Genomic DNA, 27,559 nt, shown 5'->3' with positions numbered 1-27,559 from the left:
ATGAAATGTTGTTTCTGCAGTCATACACACAAGACCCAAGACACAACACAATTTACACAGACATCCATCACAGCGCATCTCCTCCTCGCTGTGATGGAAGGCAAAACAACTTATCTCTCCCCTGCACTCCCCATTCCCCTCCCGATGTCAGAGTCAAAGCCCCCGGCGGGCGATGGCAATTGTCCCGCGGCCTCTGCCCACCACTTCAGTATTAGACATCGATAGTTAGTCATGAGAGGCATTTAGTTGCAAAAAAAAGAGCAGCTGGAGGAACTCAATGGGTTGGGCCGCATCTGTTGAGATAAAATAGACAGATGACGCATTGGGTCAGTACCCTTCTTCAGAAAGGGAAGCTACATGTATGTAGAAACAGCTAAGAGGTAAACACAAAAAGCTGGAGCAGCAGGTCAGGCAGCACCTCTGGAGAGAAGGAATAGGTGACATTTCGGGTCAATAGACAATAGTTGCAGGAGTAGGCCATTCGGCCCTTTGAGCCAGCACCGCCTTTCAATGGGATCATGGCTGATCATCCCCAATTAGTACCCCGTTCCTGCCTTCTCCCCATATCCCCTGACTCCGCTATCTTTAAGAGACCTATATTTGTAGATTGTCCCTAGTGTGTGTAGGATAGTGTTAATGCGCAGGAACCGCTGGTCAGTGCAAACTTGATGGGCCGAATGTCCTGTTTCTGCACTGTACCTCTAAAACAAAAAAACTAAAACAGACCCTTCGGCCCACCGGGTCCGGGCCGACCAGTGATCCCCAAACACTAACGCTATCCGACACACACTAGGGACAATGTACAATTATACCAAGCCAATTAACCTACAAACCTGTGCGTGTTTGGAGTGTGAGAGGAAACCAGAGATCCAGGAGAAAAACTACAGGTCACGGCGGGAACGCACATACTCCGTACAGAAAGCACCCGTAGTCAGGATTGAACCCAGGTCTCTGACGCTGTAAGACAGCAACACTACCGCTGCACCACTGTGCCGCCCACAAGCCGCTGCTCGTTTCAGAGTGCTGTTGGAGAGAATTAACAGCAGCGGCATCTGCATCCCATGAACAAATGAGTAAGTACCAAGGACAAGTTAAATTAAAGTCAAATAAACTTGCGACATCTTACCAATGCTGTATCTCCAGAAATCCTTCAGCCCATTTTGTCTTCGGCCTCCATAAAGATAAATATATCCCATGTGGATGCAACATCCATGCTTATACCGTTCCACTGGAGCTGCTTTAGTCTGGGAGAGATGTCTCCATACAGGCTGGCCAAATCCCTTATACATAACGTTCTGTTGTAGCCAGATCATTCAGCTATGAACGGCCAAGATGGAACAACCATGTTGACTTGCGCAGGGGGCTGTACTCCTAGGTTAGTTGGAAAACTCCGGATGAGCACCATACAATGATCTACAAATGAAAGAAAGCGGTTATTAATTTTTAGCATCAGGTTAGTTTAGTTTAATTTAGAGATACAGCGTGGAAACAGGCCCTTCGGCCCACCAAGTCCATGCCGACCAGCGATCCCTGTGAAAGTGTTAATCGTCAAATCTAATAGTCAAATCTAATATGGAGTCGTTCTTCTGCAAAGTCATTCAGACTTGGCACCGAGCCATTCTTTGTTCTACTAGTCCATGCTTTTGTCGAAGAACTACTCCATTTTAGATTTGACTATTAGATTTGACTATTAACACTTTCATTTGCACACGAACGCTATCCTACACACACACACACACACACACACACACACACACACACACACACACTAGGGACAATTTACAATTATTCCAAGCCATTTAGCCTACAAACCTTGGAATGTGGAACGTCCTTGGAATGTGGAAGGAAACCAGAGCTCCCGTAGAAAACCCACGGAGGCCACGGGGAGAGCGTTCAAATTCCGTACCGATAGCAGTTGTAATCAGGATTGAACTCAGGCCTCTGGCACTGCAAGGCAGCAACCACTACTGCAACACCATAACACAAAAAAACTAAGTACAAACTTCGATGTGAATTTTCTAAAAACATTCTGTATCAAACGCAGCAGAGATAACAGATTTTGTGCTTCACTTCTGCGCCATGATTTTGGTTCGCAATCCGAATAAAATATTTTAAAGATGTTCTATTCTGAAAGCTTTTGGTTACTTCAGCAAATCTCCGAGCACCTCCCACCTGATACCAACCTTTAGGATCATTGAGCCATACAGCATGGAAACGGGCCCTTCAGCCCAACTCGTCCATGCTAACCAAGATCCCACGTCTAAGCTAGTCCATTTGCCTGCATTTGGCGCATATCTCTCTAAAATGTTCTTATTGATAAACCCGACTTTTAAATGTTCTTAAAAGATAAACACAAGGTGCTGGAGTAACTCACTGAAACTTACAGAATAATGAAAGGCATAGATACGAGTAGATGTGGAAAGGATATTTCCACTGGTGGGAGAGTCTAGGACCAGAGGTCATAGCCTCAGAATTAAAGGGCGCACTTTTAGAAAGGAGGTGAGGAGGAACTTCTTTAGTCAGAGGGTAGTTAACCTGTGGAACTCATTGCCACAGAGGGCTGTGGAGGCCAAGTCAGTGGATATTTTTAAGGCAGAGATAGACAAATTCTTGATTAGAACGAGTGTCAAGGGTTACGGGGAGATGGCAGGAAAATTGGATTAGGAGGCAGAGATCAGATCAGCCATGATTGAATGGCGGAGTAGACTGGATGGACCGAATGGCCTAATTCTACTCCGATAACATGAACTCAGTGGGCCAGGCAGCCTTTCTGGAGAAAAAGGATGGGTGACATTTTGGGTTGGGACCCTTTTTCAATGTTCTTATTGCATCGACTCAACTAATTTCCTCTGGCTGCTCCTTCCATATACTCACCACCATCAGTGTGGAAAAATTGACCCTCAGGTTCCTATTAAATATTTCCCCTCAAAGTCATAGATTGTGGAAACAGGCCCTTCGGCCCAACTCACCCACACCGGCCAACAATGGCCCAGCTACCCTAGTCCCACTTGCCTGCGCTTGGACCATAACCCTCCAAACCTGTCCTACCCTTGTACCTGTTCAACTGTTTCTTAAACATTGGGATAGTCCCAGCCTCAACTACCTCCTCTGGCAGCTTGTTCCATACACCCACCGCCCTCTGTGTGGAAAAGTCACCCCTCGGATTCCTATTAAATCTTTTCACCTTCACCTTGTACCCGTGTCCTCTCAATTCCCCTACTCTGGGTAAAAGACTGTGCATCTACCCGATCTATTCCTCTCATGATTTTGTACCTCTATCGGATCTCCCCTCATCCTCCTACGCTCCACGTAATAAAGACCCAGCCTAATCAATCTCTCCCTACAGCTCATACCCTCTAGTCCTGGCAACATCCTCATAAATCTTTTCTGAACCCTTTCAAGCTTGACAATATCTTTCCTACAACATGCTGCCCAGAACTGAACACAATATTCTAAATGCGGTCTCACGAACATCTTATACAACTGCAACATGACCTCCCAACTTCGATACTCAATACTCCGACTGATGAAACCTAAGGTCACCTTAAACCTAAGCCCTCTAGTTCTTGAATCCCCTATCCTGGGAAGAAGACTGTGCATTTACCTAATGTCCGTCATAATTTTACTAGATCTCCCCTCAGCCTCCCATACGTCAAGGAATCGAATACTTGCTGCTTGTACAGTTTGTATCCCTCCGTTATCACCTCTTCCACAGCCGACAATGGACCATTGTGGGCTCCACCGTTCTTGAGTCATCGGTGCCGGCTGCGATTTGTTCTGTGCCTTTACATACTTCTAGTTTCCCTCTCCCCCGACTCTGTCTGAAGATGAGTCTCGACCCGAAACGTCGCCTATTTCAGTTCTCCAGAGATGCTGCCTGACCCGCTGAGTTATTCCAGCTTTTTGTGTCAACCCTAGCTGCCCAACCTCTTGCAGAACATCAACATTAGTGTCATATACAGCACAGAAACAAGCCCTTCGGCCCAACCTGTCCATGCTGAACAAGATGGCCACCTACGCTAGTCCCACCTGCCCATGTTTGGCATCTCTCCGTCAAAATATTTCCCATCCATGTACCTTTCCAAATGTCATTTAAATGTTCGTACAGTGCCTGCTTCAACTACCTCTTCTGGCAGCTCGTTCCATAGTGGTGGAACATGGCCTCATCTCTCACGATCAACAGTCCAGGTCCATAGTAAGGATTACAAAACTAACAGTCCAAGCTTTTAGATATTAGTTCTATAGTTTCACCAGAAGATGGACACAAAATGCAGAGTAACTCAGCAGCACCCCTGGAGGGGAATGGGTGACATTTCGGGTCAAGACCCTTCTACAGACCCTGTCTGAAGAATATTATAAACTTCTATCAGGTCTCATTGGGTCATAAGTGAAAGGAGAGCAGAATACAGACCCTGTCTGAAGAAGGGTCTTGACCTGGAACGCCATCCATTCAATAGACAATAGGCAATAGGTGCAGGAGGAGGCCATTCGGACCTTCGAGCCATCACCACAATTCAACGTGATCATGGCTGATCATCCGCAATCAGTACCCTGTTCCTGCCTTCTCCCCATATCCCTTGACGCCGCTATCTTTAAGAGCTCTATCCAACTCTCTCCTGAAAGCATCCTTCTCTCCAGAGATGCTGCCTGTCCCGCTGAGTTGCTCCAGAATGTTGTGTCTATCTTTGGTGTAAACCAGCATCTGCAGTTCCTTCCTGCACATCGATAGCATAGCCAGCTTATTATTGCACTCTCCACTAGCAACCAGAGGTAAATGCTCATGGGAAAGCATGTTCAAGTCCAATGTTGCTATTTATAGTCCCCACAGAGTCAATCAGAGCTGAACTTTAAGATGTGATGTTATGGAAACACTTCGACAAACAAATAGAGATAATAGTCCAGTACGCACTGCAGTCAAAATTGAATAGATCAGTAATTTTACATTCTGGTTTTGATAGATACTTTTTACCCAAACTGGGACATGGGGGGGGGGGGGGGGGGGTTTACCATTGGATCAGAGCAGCCATGATCTAACATTAAAAAAACTACAGAACAAATCTACAAGGTCAGAGGGGAAGATTTTAAAGATATCTCGGGCAATATTATTCCCCCCTAAGTGGTGGGTAACTGGAACATGCTGCCAAGGCTGGTGTTGGAAGCAGATACGATAATGGTGTTTAAGAGGCTTTTTCGACAGGCACACTGATACGCAAGGAATTGATGAATGTGGATCACGTGCAGGGTGATGAGATTAGTTTAATCTGCCATCATGTTTGGCACACACAATGTGGGCCAAAGGGACTGTTCCTGTGCTCTGCTGTTCGATGTCTATAAATTCTACCAGCAAATTATTTTTAGCAACTTGTCACCGGGGATTATGTTTCTCAATCTGCTCTCCACATTAGATTTATCTATCCTAACAGATTAACAGCATTCACATCCTACAACATTTTAAACAACCCGTCTGTAGAAGTCTGCGACTGCTATCCTCATCTGCCTCAGAGGGCGGGGGAGGCAGGTTCTCTGGATGCTTTCAAGAGAGAGCTAGATAGGGCCCTGAAAATAGCGAAGTCAGGGGATATGGGGAGATGGCAGGAATGGGGTACTGATTGGGGATGATCAGCCATGATTACATTGAATGGCGGTGCTGGCTCGAAGGGCCGAATGGCCTACTGCGTCTATTGTCTATTGTCTATTATCTCGCTTTCTCATCCACTCCCTACTCACTAGCGGCGATTTACAAAGGCCCAGTTAACCTATCAAACCTGCACACATTTGGGATGTGGGAGCAAACTGGAGCATCTGATTCTCTGACACCCGGTGGAAACCTATGCGGTCACAAGGAGAAAGTGCAGACTCCACTCACACACACACACACACACACACACACAGAGGTCAGAGAGCACCAGAGGTCAGGATCGAACCCTGGGCTCTGGCATTGTGAGAGAGCAGGTCTACCAGCTGCGTGTGGTGTCTGTCACCCTAGACCGTTGAGACTTTGGATTGGTTCTGACACTGGCAAATGCTGCTCGGCCCACCTCTTTCTCCCCCATGTAGCAGCAGCAAGTCCAGCCAAGCAGCATCCCCGCCGTATTAGTCAGGTGTGTGTTGTGATCGGCTCTGGCTTTCCAGGCATGCGGAGCTGGGCAAGAACCATCGGGTGTGAAAGTCTGCCACCTATCCTTTCAAACTGCCACACACCCAACCTCACACATCTAGCCTTCCATGTTCTAGAACTTACCGGCTTCAAATGCCAGTGTTCCAGCATTTAATTCTCCCTGTAAAAGCCCTGTCCCACGGTACGAGTTCATTCCAAGAGCTCTCCCGAGTTAAAAAAAATCAAACTCGTGGTAAGCATGGAGAACGAATGTAGCGGGTACGTCGGAGCTCGGGGACGTCTCTTAGCGGCTCGTGACGCTAACTGCAGATACTCGGGAAGACTCGCTAACTGCAGGTAAGCACGGGAAGACTCGTGAAGATTTTCAACATGTTGAAAAATGTCCACGAGATCCCCAAGTACCGACGAGTGGCCATTACCGTAAATCTCCGAGTTCGAATCAGGGCAAACGCGGGAGAACTCTTGGAATGAACTCGTACCGTGGGACAGGGCTTTAACTCTCAACGCGTGGTCCTCATGTTGCACAGTAGTTACGTTAAACTGCAACGTCCAGGTTCAGGAACAGCTTCCTCTCAACGGCCTTCAGGCTATTGAACGCTACGAACTCCAAACTAAACACTGAATGACGAATGTCTTGGGTTGCACGAGGGACTTTGAACTTTGTTTTGTTTTTGCACTGCATTGGCCTTTTATTTGTTGAGCTTTTTAGTTGCTCTTTATATTATCCATTGAATGCTGTGTTTACAAACCCGTTGTGCTGCTTCTGGGAGTGTGAATTTTGTTGTTCTATTTTGGTACTTATGACAACGAAACATTCTTGGCAGACTAAAAATTCAGAAGCCTAGACCAATAATCTAAGACTGGAGTTCAAATGCCCTGTGGCAAGGGCATTGGATTTCAGTTATCGGTAATTAAATAAATCTACCAACGTAGATCCCTGGATAGAGTGAATGTGGAGAGGATGTTTCCATTAGTGGGAGAGTCTAGGACCAGAGGCCATCACCTCATAATAGGACATACCTTTAGAAAGGAGATGAGGAGGAATTTCTTTAGTCAGAGGGTGGTGAATCTGTGGAATTCATTGCCACAGACGGCTGTGGAGGCCAAGATATGTGGTATTTCTAAGGCGGAGATTCACAGATTCTTGATTAGTAAGGGTGTCAGAGTTTATGGGCAGAAGGCAGGAAAATGGGGTTGAGAGGGAAAGATAGATCAGCTATGATTGAATGGTGGAGTAGACTTGATAGGCCGAATGGATTAATTCTGCTCATAGAAATCATGAATGCATGAGATACAATGTACAAGGAAACTTGGTCGTTTCCCTTACCCAATGCGCACCGCACGTTATGTGCAGGGAAGCGCTTACACGGTGGCATAACAGTGGAACTACTGGCTTACAGCGCCAGAGACTGGGGTTCGATCCTGGCTACGAGTGGTGTACCTTCTCCCCGTGACCTGCGTAGGTTTTCTCCAAGATCTTCGGTTTACTCCCACATTCCAAAGACGTACCGGGTTGTCGTTTAATTGTCTTGGTATAAATGTAAATTGTCCTTAGTGTGTGTAGGATGATGTTAATTTGCAGGGATCGCTGGTCGGTGTGAACTGGGTGGGCCAAAAGGCTCGTTTCCGCGCTTGTCATCCGGTGCTCCGTGAGCCGGCAGCCTTGCCAACAGCTGTCCGTTCTTTCAACTTTTTTTTGTTTTTAGTGTGTCTAAATGTGTGTTTTTATGTGTGTGTGTGTGTGTGTGTGTGTGTGTGTGTGTGTGTGTGTGTGTGTGTGTGTGTGCGCGTGTGTGTGCGTGTGTGTGTGTGGGAATAGGGGGAAAACTGTTTTTTAGTCACTTACCTCGGTGGAATGCGACTTTTCCCCTAGTCGTATTTTCACCCTACCTCGCGGCCTAACAGATTGGATTGGTGCAGCCTCTCCCGGAGTCTGGCCCAGAGCTTCAGCAGCGGGCGCAGCGCGGACCTTCCATTGCGGAGCCGGGTGATCCCTTACCGGGTATCGCCAGAGGAAGTGCTCCGATCGCTGGGCTGCGGACTGCAACATCCTTAAAACCGCGGTCTGCGGAGCTAGCCGTGGGCGAGGCGTGGACATTCCATCGTGGAGTCTGGGATCCCTCGCCGGAGAGGAGCTCCGACAGCCGGCCTAAACCTATGACATTGTGAAGCCGCAGTCTCCGTTAGAAAGTGGTCGATTCGGGACCTCCAAGCTGCGGAGTGTCCGCCCGTCTCGACGTCGGAGGTTTGAGTATCCCGACGCGAGACCATGTACATCGGGCCGTCAGTAGCGCCGACTATGTTGGGTTCATGGCCCCGACGACGGATGAACAAAGGAGGAGGACTGACTGAGCGTTATTGCCTTCCACCACAGGGAAGAATGTTGATTCCACTGTGGTGGATGTTCATGTTGTATTCTATTGTGTATTGTGTTATTTTTGCTTGTGTGGCTGCATGGTAAATCAAATTCCACTGTAATTGGTGCATGTGGCAATAAATGTGAACTTGAACTTGTCTCTCTAAAACTAAAGGAAACATGACGACTTGATTCCTTTTGCCCTCCGTTCCCTTACGAATTTGTATTTATTGACCACATCCTCTCGCTTCAACTGTAACTTGTCAACCTAATTTTGTAATGGTCAAACTGCTGGGGGGGGGGAAAAAAGCATAAAACTCTGCCAATTGCTCAGTCCTTTATAACAACCAGACTCTTGAACACTACACAACAGTAACCTCAGTAACTATGATATTCTGCGGTCTGCGTTTTAAGTTGCGCTACAGACTTCGTTTTTTTGCACTATTATGGTTACACTATTATATTAGTTATTCATTTATTGTATTTTTGATTTGTTATATCTTATCGGTCTTATAACAATAGACAATAGGTGCAGGAGTAGGCCATTCGGCCCTTCGAGCCAGCACCGCCATTCAATGTGATCTTGGCTGATCATCCCCAATCAGTACCCCATTCCTGCTTTCTTACCATATCCCTTGATTCCGTAAATCCAAGAACGAGCCCTATCTAGCTCTCTTTTGAAAGTATCCAGAGAACCGGCCTCCGCCGCCCTCTGAGGCAGAGAATTCCACAGACTCACAACTCTCTGTGAGAAAAAGTGTTTCCTCATCTCCGTTCTAAATGGCTTACCCCTTATTCTTCAACTGTGGCCCCTGGTTCTGGACTCCCCCAACATCAGGAACATGTTTCCTGCCTCTAGCGTGTCCAAACCCTTAACAATCTTATATGTTTCAATAAGACATCCTCTCATCCTTCTAAACTCCAGAGTGTACAAGCCCAACAACTCCATTCTCTCAGCATATGACAGTCCCGCCATCCCGGGAATTAACTTTGTAAACCTACGCTGCACTCTCTTAATAGCAAGAATTTTCTTCCTCAAATTAGGGGACAAAAACTGCACACAATACTCCAGGTGTGGTCTCACTAGGGCCCTGTACAACTGCAGAAGGACCTCTTTGCTCCTATACTCGAATCCTCTTATTATAAAGGCCAACATGCCATTCGCTTTCTTCACTGCCTGCTGTACCTGCATGCTTACTTTCATAGACTGATGAACAAGGACCCCCAGATCCTGTTGTACTTCCCCTTTTCCCAACTTGACACCATTTAGATAGTAATCTGCCTTCCTGTTTTTGATACCAAAGTGGATAACATCACATTTATCCGCATTAAACTTCATCTGCCATGCTTCTCCCCACTTCCCCAACCTGTCCCAAGTCACCCTGCATTCTCATAGCATCCTCCTCACAGTTCACACTGCCACCCAGCTTTGTGTCATCTGCAAATTTGCTAATGTTACTTTGAATCCCTTCATCCAAATCATTGATGTATATTGTAAATAGCTGCGGTCCCAGCACCGAGCTTTGCGGTACCCCACTAGTCACTGCCTGCCATTCTGAAAGGGACCCGTTAATCCCTACTCTTTGTTTCCCGTCTGCCAACCAATTTTCTATCCATGTCAGCACTCTACCCCCAATACCATGTGCCCTAATTTTGCCCACTAATCTCCTATGTGGGACCTTATCAAACGTTAACAAGCCTGTTAAACTGCACAAGTATGAATTTCACTGTACTGTTGATGCTGCAGATGACAATTAAACACTCTTGACGTGACAATAAAGGAGCATCTGTCATAGAGTACGTGGAGAATGGCTTATGATAGTCACACTGACTGCACTTCACAAAATTCTTAATTAGCCATTGAGCGGTGTGGGGTCATGAATGGCTAACTAAACTTTGTTCTTTATTAGTAACAGTTGACTTGCCGCGCCGTGGTGCATGTATCATTTAATTTTCTGCAGCAGCTCGTTGCACAAATTGACTGTGCACGGGGAGGGATGCTTAAATAGAAACATGGATTGTTTATGAAGTTTATTGTTCACAGCATAAAGCGATGAACATTATATGCTGCAGCATCTGCCCTTTTGGAACACAATCCACCCTTGCCGTAGAGACAATACCCGCGGTCATGTCGACACAGTGATGGCCTCAGAGAGAGAGGAGAGAGCATCAGGGAGTGAGGTGGCATGTGCACCTATCTGTTTGTGTCATATAATCTCATATGGATCTGACAGAATAGTGTCAGGAACAACCAAAAGAAACAAGACAGATGGGAATAACTATTTAATGATGTAAATGACCTCGTGAAAAGAATAAAAGGAAATTTGAAACGAGGGCAGCATGGTGACACAGCAGGTAGAGTTGCTGCCTTTCAGCGCCAGAGGCCCGGGTTCAAATCCAACTACGGGTGCTTTCTGTACGGAGTTTGCACGTTCTCCCAGTAACCTGCGTGGGTTTTCTCCAAGATCTTCGCTTCACTCCCACAGGTTTGTAGGTTCATTGGTTTGGTATAAATGTAAATTGTCTCTAGTGTGTGTAGGTTAGTGTTAGTGTGCGGGAATCGCTAGTCGGTGCGGACTCGGTGTTTCTGCCCTGTATCTCTAAACTAAATTAAAAACTAAACCTGGCTGTCACAGATAATAAACCCTTCAACGTGTTTGCGTACAGTGAAAAGCTTTTGTTGCGTGCTAACTGGTCAGCAGAACAGCAATACATGATCACAATGGGGCCATCCACGTGAAGCCTGCATTGGCACAGAACGTACTCACATCCCACAAGAGGTTTGCTAAAGATCTTCCAGTCTGAAAGGGGTAATTAAATTATTGACTTTTAATACTTTTCATATTGGCCCGACTCCTGTGAGAACGCAAGGTCAGAATCTGTGTTCATAAAGTTGGCTACAGATTTTAAAGAAGGAAACAACCATGACATTCAGAGGGATCCAGAGGGAGTGAATAGAAAGGAATATATTAATGATCTGGATGAGGGAATTGAAGGCAATATCTCCAAGTTTGCGGATGACACTAAGCTGGGGGGAAGTGTTAGCTGTGAGGAGGATGCTAGGAGACTGCAAGGTGACTTGGATAGGCTGGGTGAGTGGGCAAATGTTTGGCAGATGCAGTATAATGTGGATAAATGTGAGGTTATCCATTTTGGTGGCAAAAACAGGAAAGTAGACTTTTATCTAAATGGTGGCCGATTAGGAAAAGGGGAGATGCAGCGAGACCTGGGTGTCATGGTACACCAGTCATTGAAAGTAGGCATGCAGGTGCAGCAGGCAGTGAAGAAAGCGAATGGTATGTTAGCTTTCATAGCAAAAGGATTTGAGTATAGGAGCAGGGAGGTTCTACTGCAGTTGTACAGGGTCTTGGTGAGACCACACCTGGAGTATTGCGTACAGTTTTGGTCTCCAAATCTGAGGAAGGACATTATTGCCATAGAGGGAGTGCAGAGAAGGTTCACCAGACTGATTCCTGGGATGTCAGGACTGTCTTATGAAGAAAGACTGGATAGACTTGGTTTATACTCTCTAGAATTTAGGAGATTGAGAGGGGATCTTATAGAAATTTACAAAATTCTTAAGGGGTTGGACAGGCTAGATGCAGGAAGATTGTTCCCGATGTTGGGGAAGTCCAGGACAAGGGGTCACAGCTTAAGGATAAGGGGGAAATCCTTTAAAACCGAGATGAGAAAAACTTTTTTCACACAGAGTGGTGCATCTCTGGAACTCTCTGCCACAGAGGGTAGTTGAGGCCAGTTCATTGGCTATATTTAAGAGGGAGTTAGATGTGGCCCTTGTGGCTAAGGGGATCAGAGGGTATGGAGAGAAGGCAGGTACGGGATACTGAGTTGGATGATCAGCCATGATCATATTGAATGGCGGTGCAGGCTCGAAGGGCCGAATGGCCTACTCCTGCACCTAATTTCTATGTTTCTATGAATAGAAAACCAGAGACCAGGCAGCCAGCATCATCAGAGACCCACACCACCCTGGCCATGCTCTCATTTCACTACTGCCATTGGGAAGATTGTAAAGAAGCCCGAAAACTGTAACGTCCAAGTTCAGGTTCTTCTTCCCTACACCCATAAAGGTATTAAACACTATAACTTCCAAATAGACTCCAAATGATATAGACTTGTGGACATTATTTTTTTGTTTTTACTTTGCACTATAGAAAAAAGATCTGTGTGTGCTTATATCTTATATTACTAAAAGTAAGATCTTGACCACTTCCTGTTTTTCTGTTTCATGATTTTTGAAAAAACACTGCCACTTACGGCTGTGATTTTTTAGCCATCTTATTCAGAGTTATTAATGTTTTAAAAATATTGACATTCTCTCTTCTGCCCCTGCTGGTGGGAGGGGGACTATAAAACTCGGAAATGTTGTGCCTCACTCAGTCTCTGCAAGATGGAGGAAGCGAGAGGGTCACGGCTCTCCAAGCTGTGAATAACACCGAACACATGTCTACTCAACTGTGAGTGCCCTTAATGTGGTTTGAAAATGAAAATGTGGTTGCTTTGAAATGCTGCACTCCAAATGGTTGTTGGTGGTGGTAACTGCTTTGAAATGCTGCACCGCAAATGGTTGTTGGTGGTGGTAACTGCTTTGAAATGCTGCACTGCAAATGGTTGTTGGTGCTGGTGACTGGACAACTTCCTGTTTGCACTGTATATTGATTTTAGATAAAACACTACCACTTACGGCTGTGATTTTTGGCCATCTTACTCAGTCCCCCTCCGCTCATCAGGTGCAGAGGATTCTTCCCTGCTTGAAATGGTATGAAACTGCATTTGAATGTGGTGGCCTTGCACCCTGCTTGAAGTGGAATGAAACTGCATTTGAATTTGGTAGCCTTGCACCCTGCATTAAATGGTATGAAACTGCACTTGAATTTGGTGGCCTTGCACCCTGCTTGAAATGGTATGAAACTGCACTTCAATTTGGTTGTCTTGCACCCTGCTTGAAGTGGTATGAAACTGCACTTGAATTTGGTGGCCTTGCACCCTGCTTGAAGTGGTCGGAAACTGCACTTGAATTCGGTGGCCTTGCACCCCGCTTGAAGTGTTAGGAAACTGCACCTGAATTTGGTGGCCTTGCACCCTGCTTGAAGTGGTATGAAACTGCAATTGAATTTGGTGGCCTTGCTCCCTGCTTGAAATGGTAGGAAACTGCACCTGAATTTGGTGGCCTTGCACCCTGCTTGAAGTGGTATGAAACTGCATTTGAATTTGGTGGCCTTGCACCCTGCTTGAAATGGAATTTCAAGGAATAGCCGTGAGTCAACTGCTCGCCCACGAGCCGTGAGTGAGCTGCCAGCACATCAGGCTTGAGTGACTGAGCTGTCACCCCAAGAATCCATTTGGTCCACAATGTCCATATTAGCCCTCTGGAAACCAGTCCCTTCAGCCCACAATACCCATACTAGCGCTCCAGAACCCCCCCCCCCTCCCCCATTGGCCACCAATATTGGAATTGGTGGAGGTGGAATATTACGTTGGGAGACCAGCCCTCCCGTGTGAACATGGGACCCAACGGGTCCCACTTAGTCTAGTATGTATATATATTTACAGAGTATCTCTGTACCGCCCACTCCCCTGACATCAGTCTGAAGAAGGGTCTCAACTCAAAACGTCACCCATTCATTCTCTCCAGGGATGCTGCCCGTCCCGCTGAGTTACTTGAGCATTTTGTGTCCATCTTTGATTTAAACCAGCATCTGCAGTTCTTTCCTACACATTTACAGAGTACTGTTTACATATCTGTAATGCTGCTACAAGCAAGAATTTCATGGTTCTGTTTTGGGACATATGACAATAAAACACTCTGGTCTCTTCACACCGATACCTACCTGCTCTCCCGGTTACCTTTGCTCAGTCCGCCTGGACCGACCTGATCTCCCAGTTGCTAAGCACTTTCATTCTCCTTCCTATTCCCACACTGAGCTTTCTGTTCTAGGTCTCCTCCATTGTAAGAGTGAGGCTAAATGCAAATTGGAGGAGCAGCACCTGATATTTCACTTGGGCAGCTTTGATTTCTCTAACTTCAAGTCACCCTGGCATTCCCTCTCTCTCCATCCCTCCCCCACCCAAGTCGCACCAGCTTCTCGTTATCACCCAACAAAAGCTAACAATGGCCTTTATCATCGTTACTTTTATGCATAACTTTCATTAATTGTTCTATATCTCACTGCATCACCGTTTATATCTCTCGTTTCCCTTTCCCGTGACTTTCAGTCTGACGAAGGGTCTCGACCCGAAACGTCACACATCCCTTCTCTCCAGAGATGCTGCCTGTCCCGCTGAATTACTCCAGCTTTTTGTGTCTTATCTTCGGTTTAAAATAATTGGTATGAAGTTTAAAGGGAAATAAGGTGAAGAATTTTCACTTGGAGGATGGTGAGAGTCTGGAGATCATTGCCCGAGAAGGTCAAAGAAGCAGAATTTTTCAACACATCTAAAAAGTTTTTGTTTTTTTTTTAATGCTGGTGGAATTCAGTGAGTAGCAGACATCTGTGGAGAGAAATGGACTGTTGCCATTTTGGGTTGGGTCCCCTTTTCAAGTCCAGTCTTGCCAAAGTGTCCCAACCCAAAACGTCATCAGTCTATTTCCTTCCATAGATTCCGCCTGACCTGCTGAGTTCGTCCAGCACTTTGTTTTTTTGCTCAAGATTCCAACATCTTCTGTCTACCTTTATAAAAATGGCTGTCTACTCAAAGAGCTGGGTTCTGCAGGCTGACGTCACTGATGCCAGAAAGTGGGACCTTGCTCAGCATTTCGCTTTTTGATGGGTAGAGGGAAAATGGGCTGAACAGCCTTCTTCTGTGTCATAAATTTGGGAAAGGTTGGAGTGGATGTGTGATTTGTGGCAGCTCAAGAAACAAGTACGCTTCCTTGGGGGAGACAAGATAGCTTGGCTCTTCACGTAGCCTCAGCCTTCAATGAGCTGGCCAAAGGGATGCAAGGCGGTAGGAGTTCTGCCTTACAGGGCCAGAGACCCGGTTTCAATCCTGACTACAGGTGATATCTGTACGGAGTATATATGTTCTCCCAGTGACCGCGTGGGCTTTCCCCGGGTGCTCCAGTTTCCTCCCACACTCCAAAAGCGTACAGGTTTGTAAGTTAATTGGCGGGTAAAATTGTAAATTGTGCAGGATAGTGTTAGTGTACGGGGGCGATTGCTGGTCGGTGCAGACTCAGTGGGCCGAAGGGCCTGTTTCCGTCGAGGATAGACACAAAATGCTGGAGTAACTCAGCAGGACAGGCAGCATCTCTGGAGAGAAGGAATGGGTGACGTTTCGGGTCAAGACTCTTCTTCAGACTGAGAGTCTGTGCTGTATCTCTAAAAGCTAAAGTTCAGCCATTCATTCAGCAGTCATCGTTGTAGAGTCAAGAGAGGGAGTGTTTTATTGTCATATGTCCTCGATAGAAATCCTTACTTGCAATAGCACAACAGAATATGTAAACATAGTACACTGTGAACAATATAATAGAGAGAAAATTTGTTCAGTGTGTATATACACACACACATACATACTCACAAATACATATATACACGCATACATACGTACACACAAAAAAACATTGTATTTTCTTACATATCCACCTCACAGCTTCCCAAGTCAATTTATTTATATACACTGACAGCAACCACCGTTTCAATTACTCTCATCTCTGCCATTTTCTTCAAACTGTTTAGCCACTCTCTGTGTGTAAAAAAAAAAAAAAAGTCCCGAACATCTCTTTTAAACTTTCCGCCTGACTTTAAATTTCCAACAAGTAAATCATGTTTAGTGTAAAGCAATCATCCCAGACCCACTCATGAACTATTCCCACAGCCACTGATACCATCCCTCTCGCTGACAAGTGTCCCAAACTGAACCAGAATGTTCATAACATGAGTGCGATATTAACTCGGACGAACTCTGGCGAAATTTGAGCCAAGGCTGCCTATTTCCTGTTACATAACATCGCCTGACAACTGCTTCCATTCATTACCCGGCAATGTGACTTTGTGCAACGCTCCCCGCTCACCCCATCTCAAAGTAACTATTTCAGTAAATTCCTGGCCAAATTCTCCTGTTCCACTCACTGAAAGGTTGAAGTCAGCCAAATCTCCCCCCCCTCATGGAGTCAGAGATGTAGGGTCCAACACACCCATCAACCCTAAGCCCCACTTGTACATTCTCCCTGTAACCGTGTGGGTTTTCTCTGGATGCTCCGATTTCCTCCCACACTCCCAACACCCAGGTTTGTAGGTTAATTGGATTTGGTAAATTGTCCTGAGAGTGCAGGATAGTGCTAATGTATGATGGGGTGATCGATGACTCGGTGGGCCGAAGTGCCTGTTTCCACGCTATATCTATTAGTAAATTCTAAATCCGATGCAATTTTTCCCCCCCCTACAGAGAGTAGTGGGTGTCTGGAAAAATGCTGCCTAGGGTAGTGGTGGACGCAGATACAATAGTGGCATTTGATAAAGAGGCTTTTTGATAGGCGCAGGGAATGGAAGAGTATGGATCACTTGCAGGTAGATAGATTAGTTCAAGCAAGATGTTTGGGGCAGATTTTATTTAAGTACGGAGAGTTGGCCACACACTTTTCTCACTGCTGCCATCAGGAAGAAGGTACCAGGAGCCTGAAGACTGTAACGTCCAGGTTCAGGAACAGCTTCTTCCCCACAGCCATCAGTCTATTAAACACAACGAATAAGCTCTGAATTGCAAAAGACTATATTATTATTCATTATATTTGTTATTTATTGAAAATTTTCTTTTTACCCCCGTTATATACAATGTTTACATATTCACATATTCTGTTGTGCTGCAGCAAGTAAGAATGTCATTGTCCCTTCGGGACATATGACAATAAAACACTCTTGACTTGGCTCTTGGTGTGCGACTGGAATGTGCTGTCAAGGGTACTTGTTCATTGTGGTGTTAAGAGGCTTTTGGACAGAGACATGGATATACAGGAGAGAGGGGGGGTGGGGGGATGTGGAACACATGCAGGCAGAAGAGATTAGTTTCAACTTGGTATAATGTTGAGCACAGAGATTGGGGTGGGAAGGAGGGAGGTCCTGTGCGTGTGCTGGTCTGCCTTCTATATGCTCCAGGCACCACCATTACCTTCGAGAGCAAGAACAAGTTCTGCTACACCCAGCAGTGGAATTTTACCAGAACTGAGATTTGTCCAGTGAACAGTCATAATTACGTCGACAATGCTGACTGAGTCACGCTGACGTACGAAGTGTCCCGGCCGATTGTGTCAACAGGAGATGGGACTTGACTTGAAGCTAGCCCTCCCTGGTCACGCAAGCCAACAAAACGCTTGCCCATGTTGCTTTCACCTTATCTCCAACATTGCCATTAAACCTTAAAGAAAACCATCTGAAGTTCTTTAAAGTAAGCCCGATAGACGCAGAGTGCCGATGCCAAAGTCGGTCGTAAACGCATACAAGCCTCAAGCAAAAAACTTGCTGTTGGGACTCTCAAATCATAAGTCAACAGGTACCTTCTCATCGCTGGTATAAGCAACACAGAGCAGTGGCCCTTTTCCACATATACCAGGACTATCTAAGTTTCCACAACTACTGAGTGGGGATAAGGTAATCCTAAACTACCTTCAAGTTGTTCTCCCACTGTCGCCGCTGCATCCACCGCGAAACAAAATTGCCTGTGTGATTTTTACCCCTCCCTAACTTTGTCAACTCCTCCTGCCCTCCAACCCTCTGAGGTACGCGGGTGGCTCCAATTCTACCCTCTCGACTCCCCTTCAATCTGAATTCTCCATTGTCCACTATCGTGCCTTCAGCCGCCAATTCTGCAATTCCTTCCCAAAACCTTTAGGATTTTTTTTCATTTCATTTCAACCCAGCATTTTGCTTGAGGCTTCGGTCAATTTTGTTGATTTCACTTCACATGGTCGGGTTCCATGTGTGATACATAGCTCAAGCTTGAAATGCCTTGAGATCCAGATTCAGCAAACACACGTACATTTATTTGTAAGCACGTCAAAGTGAGGATCAGCTTACACGACAGCACGCCCGGACCTGCTGCCGGCTGTTAAGTACAAACGGGCTTCGGTAACTTAAGCGTCAGCGAGACTAACAATGAACCAACCGGGACCCGGGACACACAAAAACATCCGAGCCCCCGAGAACAGAACCTTTACAATCGGAGGAAAAAACTTCCCCCAAACCTTCTCAGACTTTAATTAATTAAGTAGTTTATGCCATTTTATATGTTTGTTTTTTCCCACAAATGCAGCCGAATGGAAGTCGGCAGAATGTATGCGAATAGCATTAATAGTGCATTTTAAAGATAATAATAATAGTATCAGTGGTTTGATGTAGAGGGAGTAACAGTTCCACTCTGACGGAATTTCGCTACCGCCGCTTTAACAAAGTTGCTACATTTCGCTGAGGATCCATGTGCCCATCTGGGACAAAGTTGCATTCTCCATCCCTCCCCCACCCCACACTCTCCCGCTGCTCTGAAAACTCATCGCAAGAAACCCCGGAGACGATACCATGCCATAAATTGAGGATAAACATTTCACTCACCCAACATCCGCCAAGGAGCTTCTGAACAGTTCGCAGGCACCGCCCTGCTGTTAGTTGTTGAGTTGCCTCCGCCGTGGGTTGCTCAGTGCTGCCTTCTACAGCACCGGATGGTTAACGATTAACCATGTCAGACCAAGAGCTCTCCCAGTGCAGACTATTAATACACAGCTTCATCTCTTTTACTTTCCTGATGACATGGCTGCTTAAATGAGAATGAATATAAGCAATAAACTAAACTCAAATTCATGCCTGCTTAAGCTTCTACAGATGCGCCATAGAAAGCATTTTTTATCAGAATGGGTCACAGCTTGGTTTGGGAATAGCTCCATCCAAGACCGCAAGAAGGTGCAGCGAATTGTGGACGCAGCCCAGACCATCACACAGGGGCGGAAATCCTGGGGGGTACAGGGGGGACCCCCCCCCCCCATGCTTTGAGAGGTGGGAGACAATCTCCCACCCCATGTTTTGTCATCCGGACTTTATCAACCACTTTCTAAGGGCTGAATCGACCCATACGCGGGGCCTTTCATAGAAACATAGAAAATAAGTGCAGGAGGAGGCCATTCGGCCCCTTCGAGCCAGCACCGCCATTCATTATGATCATAGCTGATCGTCCCCTATCAATAACCCTGGTTCTGGACTTGCCCAACATTTGGAACAGTTTTCCTGCATCTAGCTTGTCCAGTCCTTTTATAATTTTATGTTTCTATAAGATACCCCCTCATCCTTCTAAACTCCAGTGAATACAAGCCTAGTCTTTCCCCATATGACAGTCCCGCCATCCCAGGGATCAATCTCATGAACCTACGCTGCACTGCCTCAATCACAAGGATGTCCTTCCTCAAATTATAATGCCCTTCCTCAACGTAGGTTTCAGCGCCCATCGCGGCTTAAAATCAAACTGCTGCATCGAGGCGATCAAGGCTCCCGATGTTGAAGCCTCCGCCGGCCGATTAAAGACCCCGTGAACGGGCCGATTCAAGCCCATGGCCGAAGCCTCGCACTAATGCATCTCGCTCTCTCCTCCAGCCCAGCGCGCCACTTGACTCGGCGGTGATTCAGTACAGCGTAGAGTCAGCGCCTGATGAGCAGAGGGAACCTGGGCGGATCATCGCCGGGGATGCCGTCCTCTATGTGGAAGGTGGAGAGTCTGCTGCAGCAGCTGGCAGGTACACAGAGAGAGAGAGAGAGAGGCCACTCGGCCCGCACGTGGCTGCTGCCTCATAGCGCCTGGGACACAGGTTTAGACCCTGACTCCGGGCGCTGTCTGTACGGAGTCTTTTTCTCCCCACTAGCGCCTTGTCTGATGTTGATCCCAGCACCGAGTGCTCGCTCCGCCACCTCTCTCGATAAGTTTATTTTGAAAGTGTGTCTCCATAGGGTTCACGGCTGAAGCCTCCGAAGCCTGGCGTGTGTGTGTGTGTGTGCGCTTGCGCGCGCGGCCGCCAAGAAATTGTGTCCCCCCCCCATGTTTTGATAGCGATTTCCGTGCCTGCCATCAACTCCATTTACACTTCCCGCTACCTCGGCAAGGCCAGCAGCAAAATCAAGGACAATTGGTACCCTGGCCACTCCCTCTTCTCCACTCTCCCGAGGCGAAAAGTATACGTGTGAAAACGCACACCTCCAGATTCAGGGACAGTTTCTTCCTAGTTGTTATCAGGCAACTGAATCATCCTAACACAACCAGAGAACAGTCCTGAACTACTATCTACCTCATTGGTAACCCTCGGACTATCCTTCTTCTTCTTCTTCCCCCCCCCCCCCACATGAGTCTGAAGAAGGGTTTCGACCCGAAACATCGCCTATTTCCTTCGCTCCATAGATGCTGCCTCACCCGCTGAGTTTCTTCAGCATTTTTGTCTACCTCGGGCCATCCTTGATCACACTTTGGTGGCTTTACCTTACACTAAACGTTATTCCCTTATCATGTATCTAAACACCGTAAATGGCTCGATTGGCATCATGCATTATCTTTCCACTGACTGGATAGCATGTGACAAAAGCTTTTCACTCTACCTCGATACAATACAATACAATACCATTTATTTGTCATTTGAACCTCACATGAGGTTCAAACGAAATTTGGTTTCTGCAGCCATACAAGAAAAGAACCAAGACACACACCAACACAATTTACACAAACATCCATCACAGTGAATCTCCTCCTCACTGTAATGGAAGGCAAAGGCTTGTCTCTCCCCTGCTCTCCATTCTTCTCCCGATGTCAAAGTCAAAGCCCCCGGCGGGCGCTAGCAAGTCCGCGGCCATTTAAAGCCGCGCCGGGCGATGTAGGGCCCCACTCCAGGTCACTCTCAACCCCGAGCGGGAGAAGTCGCCGTTATTGGTGCCCCGCAAAGCAGTCTCCCACCGGGGACCCGCGAGCTCCCGGTGTCACCATCCACCGGAGTCGGGTTGCAGCCGCACGCCACCGCAGCTCTCCACGCTCCGAACTCTCCACGCTCAGAAGCTGGCCAGCTCCACGATGGTAAGTCCGCAGTTCTGCAGGCTCCGTGACTTGAGCCCCCAGGTCGTTCCGGTTGGAGGCCGCTCCACGGCGCCAGGCCCCAACGACAACGGAGACCCGACAGAGAAAAGGTCGGGTCTCCGTGCAGGGATGAGATTTAAAAGTTTCCCCCCACCCACCCCCCGCCCCCCACACATACACATTTAAAAGCCCACTACAAACTATACCCTCAACGGGACAAAAAAAAACAAAAAACACAGACAGACTGCAGAGGCCGCTGCGACGTCGGTCGCACCGCCCATACAGGTGACCATAAACTAAACTGAAACTCTTCATGAATCTTGCATGGGGCGTCACGGTGGTGCAACGGTAGAGTTTCTGCCTTACAGGACCAGAAACCCGGGTTCGATCCTGACAGACAGGGGCTGTCTGTACGCCGTTTGTACGTTCTCCCGTTACCGCGTGGGTTTTCTCCGAGATCTTCGGTTTCCTCCCACACTCGAAAAACGTACAGGTTTGCCGGTTAATTGGCTCGGTAGAAATGTAAAATGTATCCCTAGTGTGTGTAGGATAGTGTCAAGGTGCGGGGATCGCTGTGATGGATGTTTGTGTAAATTGAATTGTTTGTATGTTTTGTAGGAATTGTCTTTGTGTGGCTGTGGAAACGGAGTTTCGTTTGAGCCTCACTGAGGTTCAAATGACATGTAATAAATATTCGTTATCGGTGCGGACTCAAAGGGCAGAAGGGCCTGTTTCCGCGCTGTATCACTAATCTAAACTAAAATAAACTATGAAGTGCCAAAGATAATATTCAATTGAAATGAATGACCCAAAATCTTTTTTTTAAGCAATAGATTTTGTTTAAGATGACACCGACCTCTTTCAAATGCCAGAGATGGATGAAAAACGTAAAATAAATGACGCAAATTGTAAATGGAACTTAAGGAAATTGTAAATGCTGGAAATCCAAAATAAAAACAGAAAATGCTGGATGCACTCAGCACAACCTCCGATTTAAAACAATAACTGCTTCTTGTTTCACAGATGCTGCCTAATCCGCTGGGTGCCTCCAACATTTTCAGATTATGTACAAAAATAGGACTGATGGTATGATCCCCTCGCGTTTGCAGAACTACACTACAAAGGCTTGACTTGACTTGACTTGAATTAACATATTGTTCCTGAGATCACTAAATTTCCTCATCACTGGAAAATGGTCATAAATTCATAAGTGATTGGAGCTAAATTGGGTCATTCGGCCCATCAAGTCTACTCCGCCATTCAATGATGGCTGATCTATCTCTCCCTCTTAACCCCATTCTCCTACCTTCACCCCATAACCCCTGACACTCATACTAATCAAGAATCTATCTATCTCGGCCTTAAAGATATCCGCTGATCCATTTACGCCTACTTTAATTCTTTGGCCGCATTTACTGGACTTTATCCTGCACTAATCGGGATTCACAGTATTCTTTTTATCATGTATCCGTACACTGTGGATGGCTTGATTGTAATCATGTGTTGTCTTTCCAGTGAATGGTTGGCACGCAACAAAAGCTTTTCACTGTACCTCGGTACACGTGACAATAAACAAATCTAAACTGATTTTATGAAGGGGATGAAATCAGATTACAAAGGGATCAAGAGGGATAGAGTCTGAAGAAGGGTCTCGAACCGAAACGTCATCCATTCCTTCTCTCCAGAGATCGCTGAGTTACTCCAGCTTTTTGTGTCTATCTTCGGTTTAAACCAGCATCTGCAGTTCCTTCCTGCACAAAAGGGATACAGATGGGTTAAATGAATAGGCAAATATCTAGCAAATGGAATAAATTGTAGGAAAATGTGAAGTTGTTAATTTTGGCTAGAAAAAAATAAGAAGGATGTTGTCTAAATGATGAGGGATTGCAGATCTCGGAGATGCAGAGGAATCTGGATGTCCTGGTGCAGGATCTTCAAAAGCCAAGCAATTAGGATAAGAAACAGGATGATATTGTTCATCACAAGGGAAACGGAGGGAGGTTTTGCTTCAGATGTTTACAGCTTTTGGAGTACAAGATTCACTGTTAGTCTGGAATGGAATTGAGACCTTACAGGAGGCAACCTGGGAGGATGAAGAGGGCTTGTATACAAAAACAGGGATGTGATGCTGAGGCTCTATAAGGCGCTGGTAAGGCTGCATTTGTAATGTTGTGAGCAAATGTGGGCGCCATATCTGAGGAAGGATGTGTTGGCTCTGGAGAGGGTCCCGAGGAGGTTTAGAAGAATGATCCCAGGAATGAGTAGGTTAACCTGTGATGAGCATTTGTCGGCACAGGGCCTGTAGTCGCTGGAGTTTAGAAGAATGAGGAGGACCTCATTGAAACCTACGGAATAGTGAAAGGCATGGATAGAGTGGATGTGGAGAGGATGTTTCCATTTGGTGGGAGAGTCTAGGACTAGAGGTCATAGCCTCAGAATTAAAGGATGTTCTTTTAGGAAGGAGATGAGGAGAAATTACCCAGGGAGTTGTGAATCTGTGGAATTCTCTGCCTCAGAAGGCAGCGGAGTCCAATTCTCTGGATGCTTTCAAGAGAGAGTTAGATGGAGCTCTTAAAGATAGCGGAATCAGGGGATATGGGGAGATGGCAGGGAAGGAGTACTGATTGTGGATGATCAGCCATGATCACAGTGAATGGCGGTGCTGGCTCGAAGGGCCGAACGGCCTACTCCTGCACCTATTGTCTATTGTCTACATTTCTTTAGGTAGAGGGTGGTGAATCTGGAATTCTTTGCCACAGAAGACTGTGGAGGCCGTCAGTGGATATTTTTAAGGCATTGATAGACAGATTTTTGATAAGTACAGGTGTCGGAGAAGACTGGAGAATGGAGTTAGGAGGGAGAGATAGATCAGCCATGATTGAATGGCAGAGTAGACTTGATGGGCCAACAGGCCTAATTCTACTCCTATCACTTATGACCTTATGACTTATGATCTTACGATGGGCAGTCATAGAGACACATAGTCTTACAGTATGGAAACAGGCCTTTTGGACCAACCTGCCCACATATCCCATCTATTGTAGTCCCACCTGCCTGCATTTGACCCATAACCCTCTAAACCTGTCCTATCCATGTACCTGTGTAAATGTTCATTAATTGTTGCGATAGTACCTGCCTCAACTACCTCATCAGGCAGCTAGTTCCATACAACTCCCCCCCTTTGCATGAAAAAGCTACCCCTCAGGTTCATATTAAATCTTTCCCTCTCCACCTTAAAACTATATCATCAGGTTCTCGATTCCCCTACTCTGGGCAAGAGACTGTGCGTCTACACAATCTATTCCCCTCATGATTTTGCACACCTCTATAAGATCACCCCTAATCTTCCTACGTTTCAAGGAATAGAGTTCTAGCCTGCTTTACCCCTCCCTATAGTTCAGGCCCTCGAGTCTTGGCAACATCCTTGTAAATCTTCTCTGCACCCTTTCTAGCTTGACAACATTTTTCCTGTAACGTGGTGTCCAAACTTAGAACACAATATTCTAAATGCAGCCTCACCAATGTCTTATACAACTGCAACATGACCTCTCAACTTCTGTACTCATTGCTCTGACTGATGAAAGCCAATGTGCCAAACTATCTAACTGTATTCCTGGATCCCTCTGCACCACAACACCCCCCCAGAGCCCTACCGTTCACTGTGTAGGTTCTGCCCATGTTTGTGCTCCTAAAGTGCAACACCTAACTTTTATTTGTATTAAATGCCATCAAACATTCCAACCGATCAAGATCCTTCTGCAATTTTTGACAACCATTCAAGACAACTTTGTGATTTGTGGGCTAACGGTGGGGGTTCAAATTGGCAGTCAAAATAAAGAAAGGTTCTATATGAGTGTAAGAATCAGATCCACGATAGTCATTAAAGTAATGGAAAAGGGTTGAGGGAAAGGCCCCAAGTAAGAAAGAAAAAATATACTGGTCCACATTTCCCACAAAAAGTCAGACATAGCTTGGGCATATGAAAGTTTACACAGCTACACCCAGTGCTTTTTTTGTGAAGGTATGACATACCAGCACTTCGAAGAGGTTGAAATGTAGATCGATGTCCAGCAGACAATAGCATTGCGTTAACTGTTAAGGGCCTGTCCCACTTGCATGCGATTGCGTGCGTTTGGCACGACCAAACGGAAGCGGAGTTCACGGGAAGTCCGCGCTAAGTTCGCGCTAAGTTCGCGTGTGACGTCATTTGCGTCATGCTTACCAATCAGCTGGGCAGGAGGCGGGCAGACTGAATTTGGGCGTCGCACAGCGTCGGGCGGTGACGTCATCACACAACGCCACGCCGGGCGGTGACGTCATCGCGCAACGCCACGCGTTAAGCGTACGCCGTCAAGACGCTGTGTACGTCGTCAAGAACGTACGTCTGCCAGAATTTCGGAGCCCCGCGCTTCTAAGTGGGACCGGCCCCGCGCAGCCATACGGTGCCCGTACGCCTCAAGCGACCACGAGGTCGCGTAATTTGCGAGCCAAGGCAGGCCCTTTATTTGCATGCCTGGCACGTTCTGTCTATGAATAAAGTACTGGCTGCACATTTGACCCAGCCAAAGTGTGTGGAAATGAGGAAGAAGTTGTTCCATATAAGAAGAAATAATGCAGAAGAGACAGCTAAATACTTAATAGGCAAGGAACTGAAAGGTCATTGTTCCTGATTCGGCACACTGGGGTGGTACCATCTGCAAACTTGTAGCTGGAATTAGAGCTGAATTTGGCCATACAGTCATGAGTGTATAGGAGGTATAGTAGAATGCATCCTTGTGGGGCCCCGGTTTTGGGAGTCATTGTGGAGGGGATGTTGTCACCTTTCCAGTAAATGAGGGGCGTATGAATCAAAACGTCAAGGATCTAATGGGAGAGGAAGGAGCTGATTCCTAGGTCCAGCAGTGTGTAGGAAGTTTCCGGTCGAGACCATTCTTCAGCCTGTCCCACTGAGTTACTCAAGCATTTTGTGTCTATCCTAGGTCCAGTAGTTTGGCGATGTTTGAGTGGGATTATGGTGTTGAAAACAGAGCTATAGTTGATAAGTAGGAGTCTAACATAGGAGCCCTTGTTGTCTAGGTGTTCCAGAGATGAGTCTAGGACCAGGGTGATGGCATCTGCTCAGACCAGCTGCGACAGTAAGCAAACTGCAGTGGATGAGGTTTGGCTGGGATGCTGGAATTAATGTGCACCATTGCCAGTCTCTTAAAGCACTTTGTGATGGTGGATGTTAGAGCCACTGGATCATTGAGGCACGCTTCCTTACATTTGTTCAGCACCGGGATGATAGTGGTCTTTTTGAAGCAGGTGGGGACCTCGGAATGCAGTAGTGAGAGATTAAATGTGTAGGAAGATGCTGGTTTAAACTGAAAATAGACACAAAATGCTGGAGTAACTCAGCGGGACAGGCAACATCTCTGGAAAGAAGGAATGGGTGACGTTTCGGGTTGAGACCCTTCTTCATACAGCGAGTCAGAGCAGAGGGCGGCAAAGAGACATGAAAGGGTAAGGTGTGAAAACACCAATCAAAACAGATTATGATAAGGAAACGTAAAATGGTTCATTGTTAGCTGAGGGGAAGGTGACAAGGAGGCACACAATCGGTAACATTTAATCAGGAGGACGGTGAAACTAATAGGAGAACTAGGATGGGGGAGGGATGGAGAGAGAGGGAAAGCAAGGGTTACTTGAAGTTAGAGAAATCAACATTCATACCGCTGGGTTGTAAGCTTGCCCAAGTGCAATATAAGGTGCTGTTCCTGCAACTTGTGTTGGGCCTCACTCTGACAGTGGAGGGGGCCCAGGACAGAAAGATCAGTGTGGGAAGAGGAAGGGGAGTTCAAGTATTTAGCAAGCGGGAGATCACATGGGCCTAGGTAGATGATCGGAGGTGTTCAACGAAACGATCGCTGCGCCTGCGCTTGGTCTTACGATGTAGAGGAGAGATTAAAGAAGTCTGTGAATAACTCTGCCAGCTGATTCCCAAAGGTCTCGAGGATGCACGGTCAGGAATTCCCATTGGATCAGTTTAAGGA

General features: G+C 46.5%; 1 protein-coding gene and 1 long non-coding RNA gene across 2 annotated transcripts in view; one reads left to right on the top strand and one right to left on the bottom strand.

Annotated features, from left to right (window-relative positions):
- The window catches only part of LOC116975554 (leucine-zipper-like transcriptional regulator 1), a 61,064-nt gene extending 41,937 nt beyond the window's left edge, over window positions 1–19,127 (bottom strand). Inside the window, exons 1-2 of the mRNA XM_033024832.1 lie at window positions 19,040–19,127; window positions 1,127–1,413 (exon numbers count right to left, since the gene is read on the bottom strand). Coding sequence (XP_032880723.1) covers window positions 1,127–1,313 — 187 coding nt within the window. The 5' untranslated portion in view covers window positions 1,314–1,413; window positions 19,040–19,127. The remainder of the gene's footprint in view (window positions 1–1,126; window positions 1,414–19,039) is intronic.
- LOC116975555 lies at window positions 17,760–23,055 on the top strand. The gene is made up of 3 exons (XR_004412656.1): window positions 17,760–18,082; window positions 20,069–20,208; window positions 22,551–23,055. It is a non-coding gene; the product is annotated as an uncharacterized LOC116975555 (long non-coding RNA).
- Window positions 23,056–27,559: the final 4,504 nt, after the last annotated feature.

The sequence above is a fragment of the Amblyraja radiata genome, chromosome 7, assembly GCF_010909765.2.
Source record: "Amblyraja radiata isolate CabotCenter1 chromosome 7, sAmbRad1.1.pri, whole genome shotgun sequence".
In the NCBI taxonomy this organism is placed as follows: domain Eukaryota; kingdom Metazoa; phylum Chordata; class Chondrichthyes; order Rajiformes; family Rajidae; genus Amblyraja; species Amblyraja radiata.
Note: the sequence above shows the minus strand (reverse complement) of the source record. Positions and strands in the feature narration are given on the sequence as shown.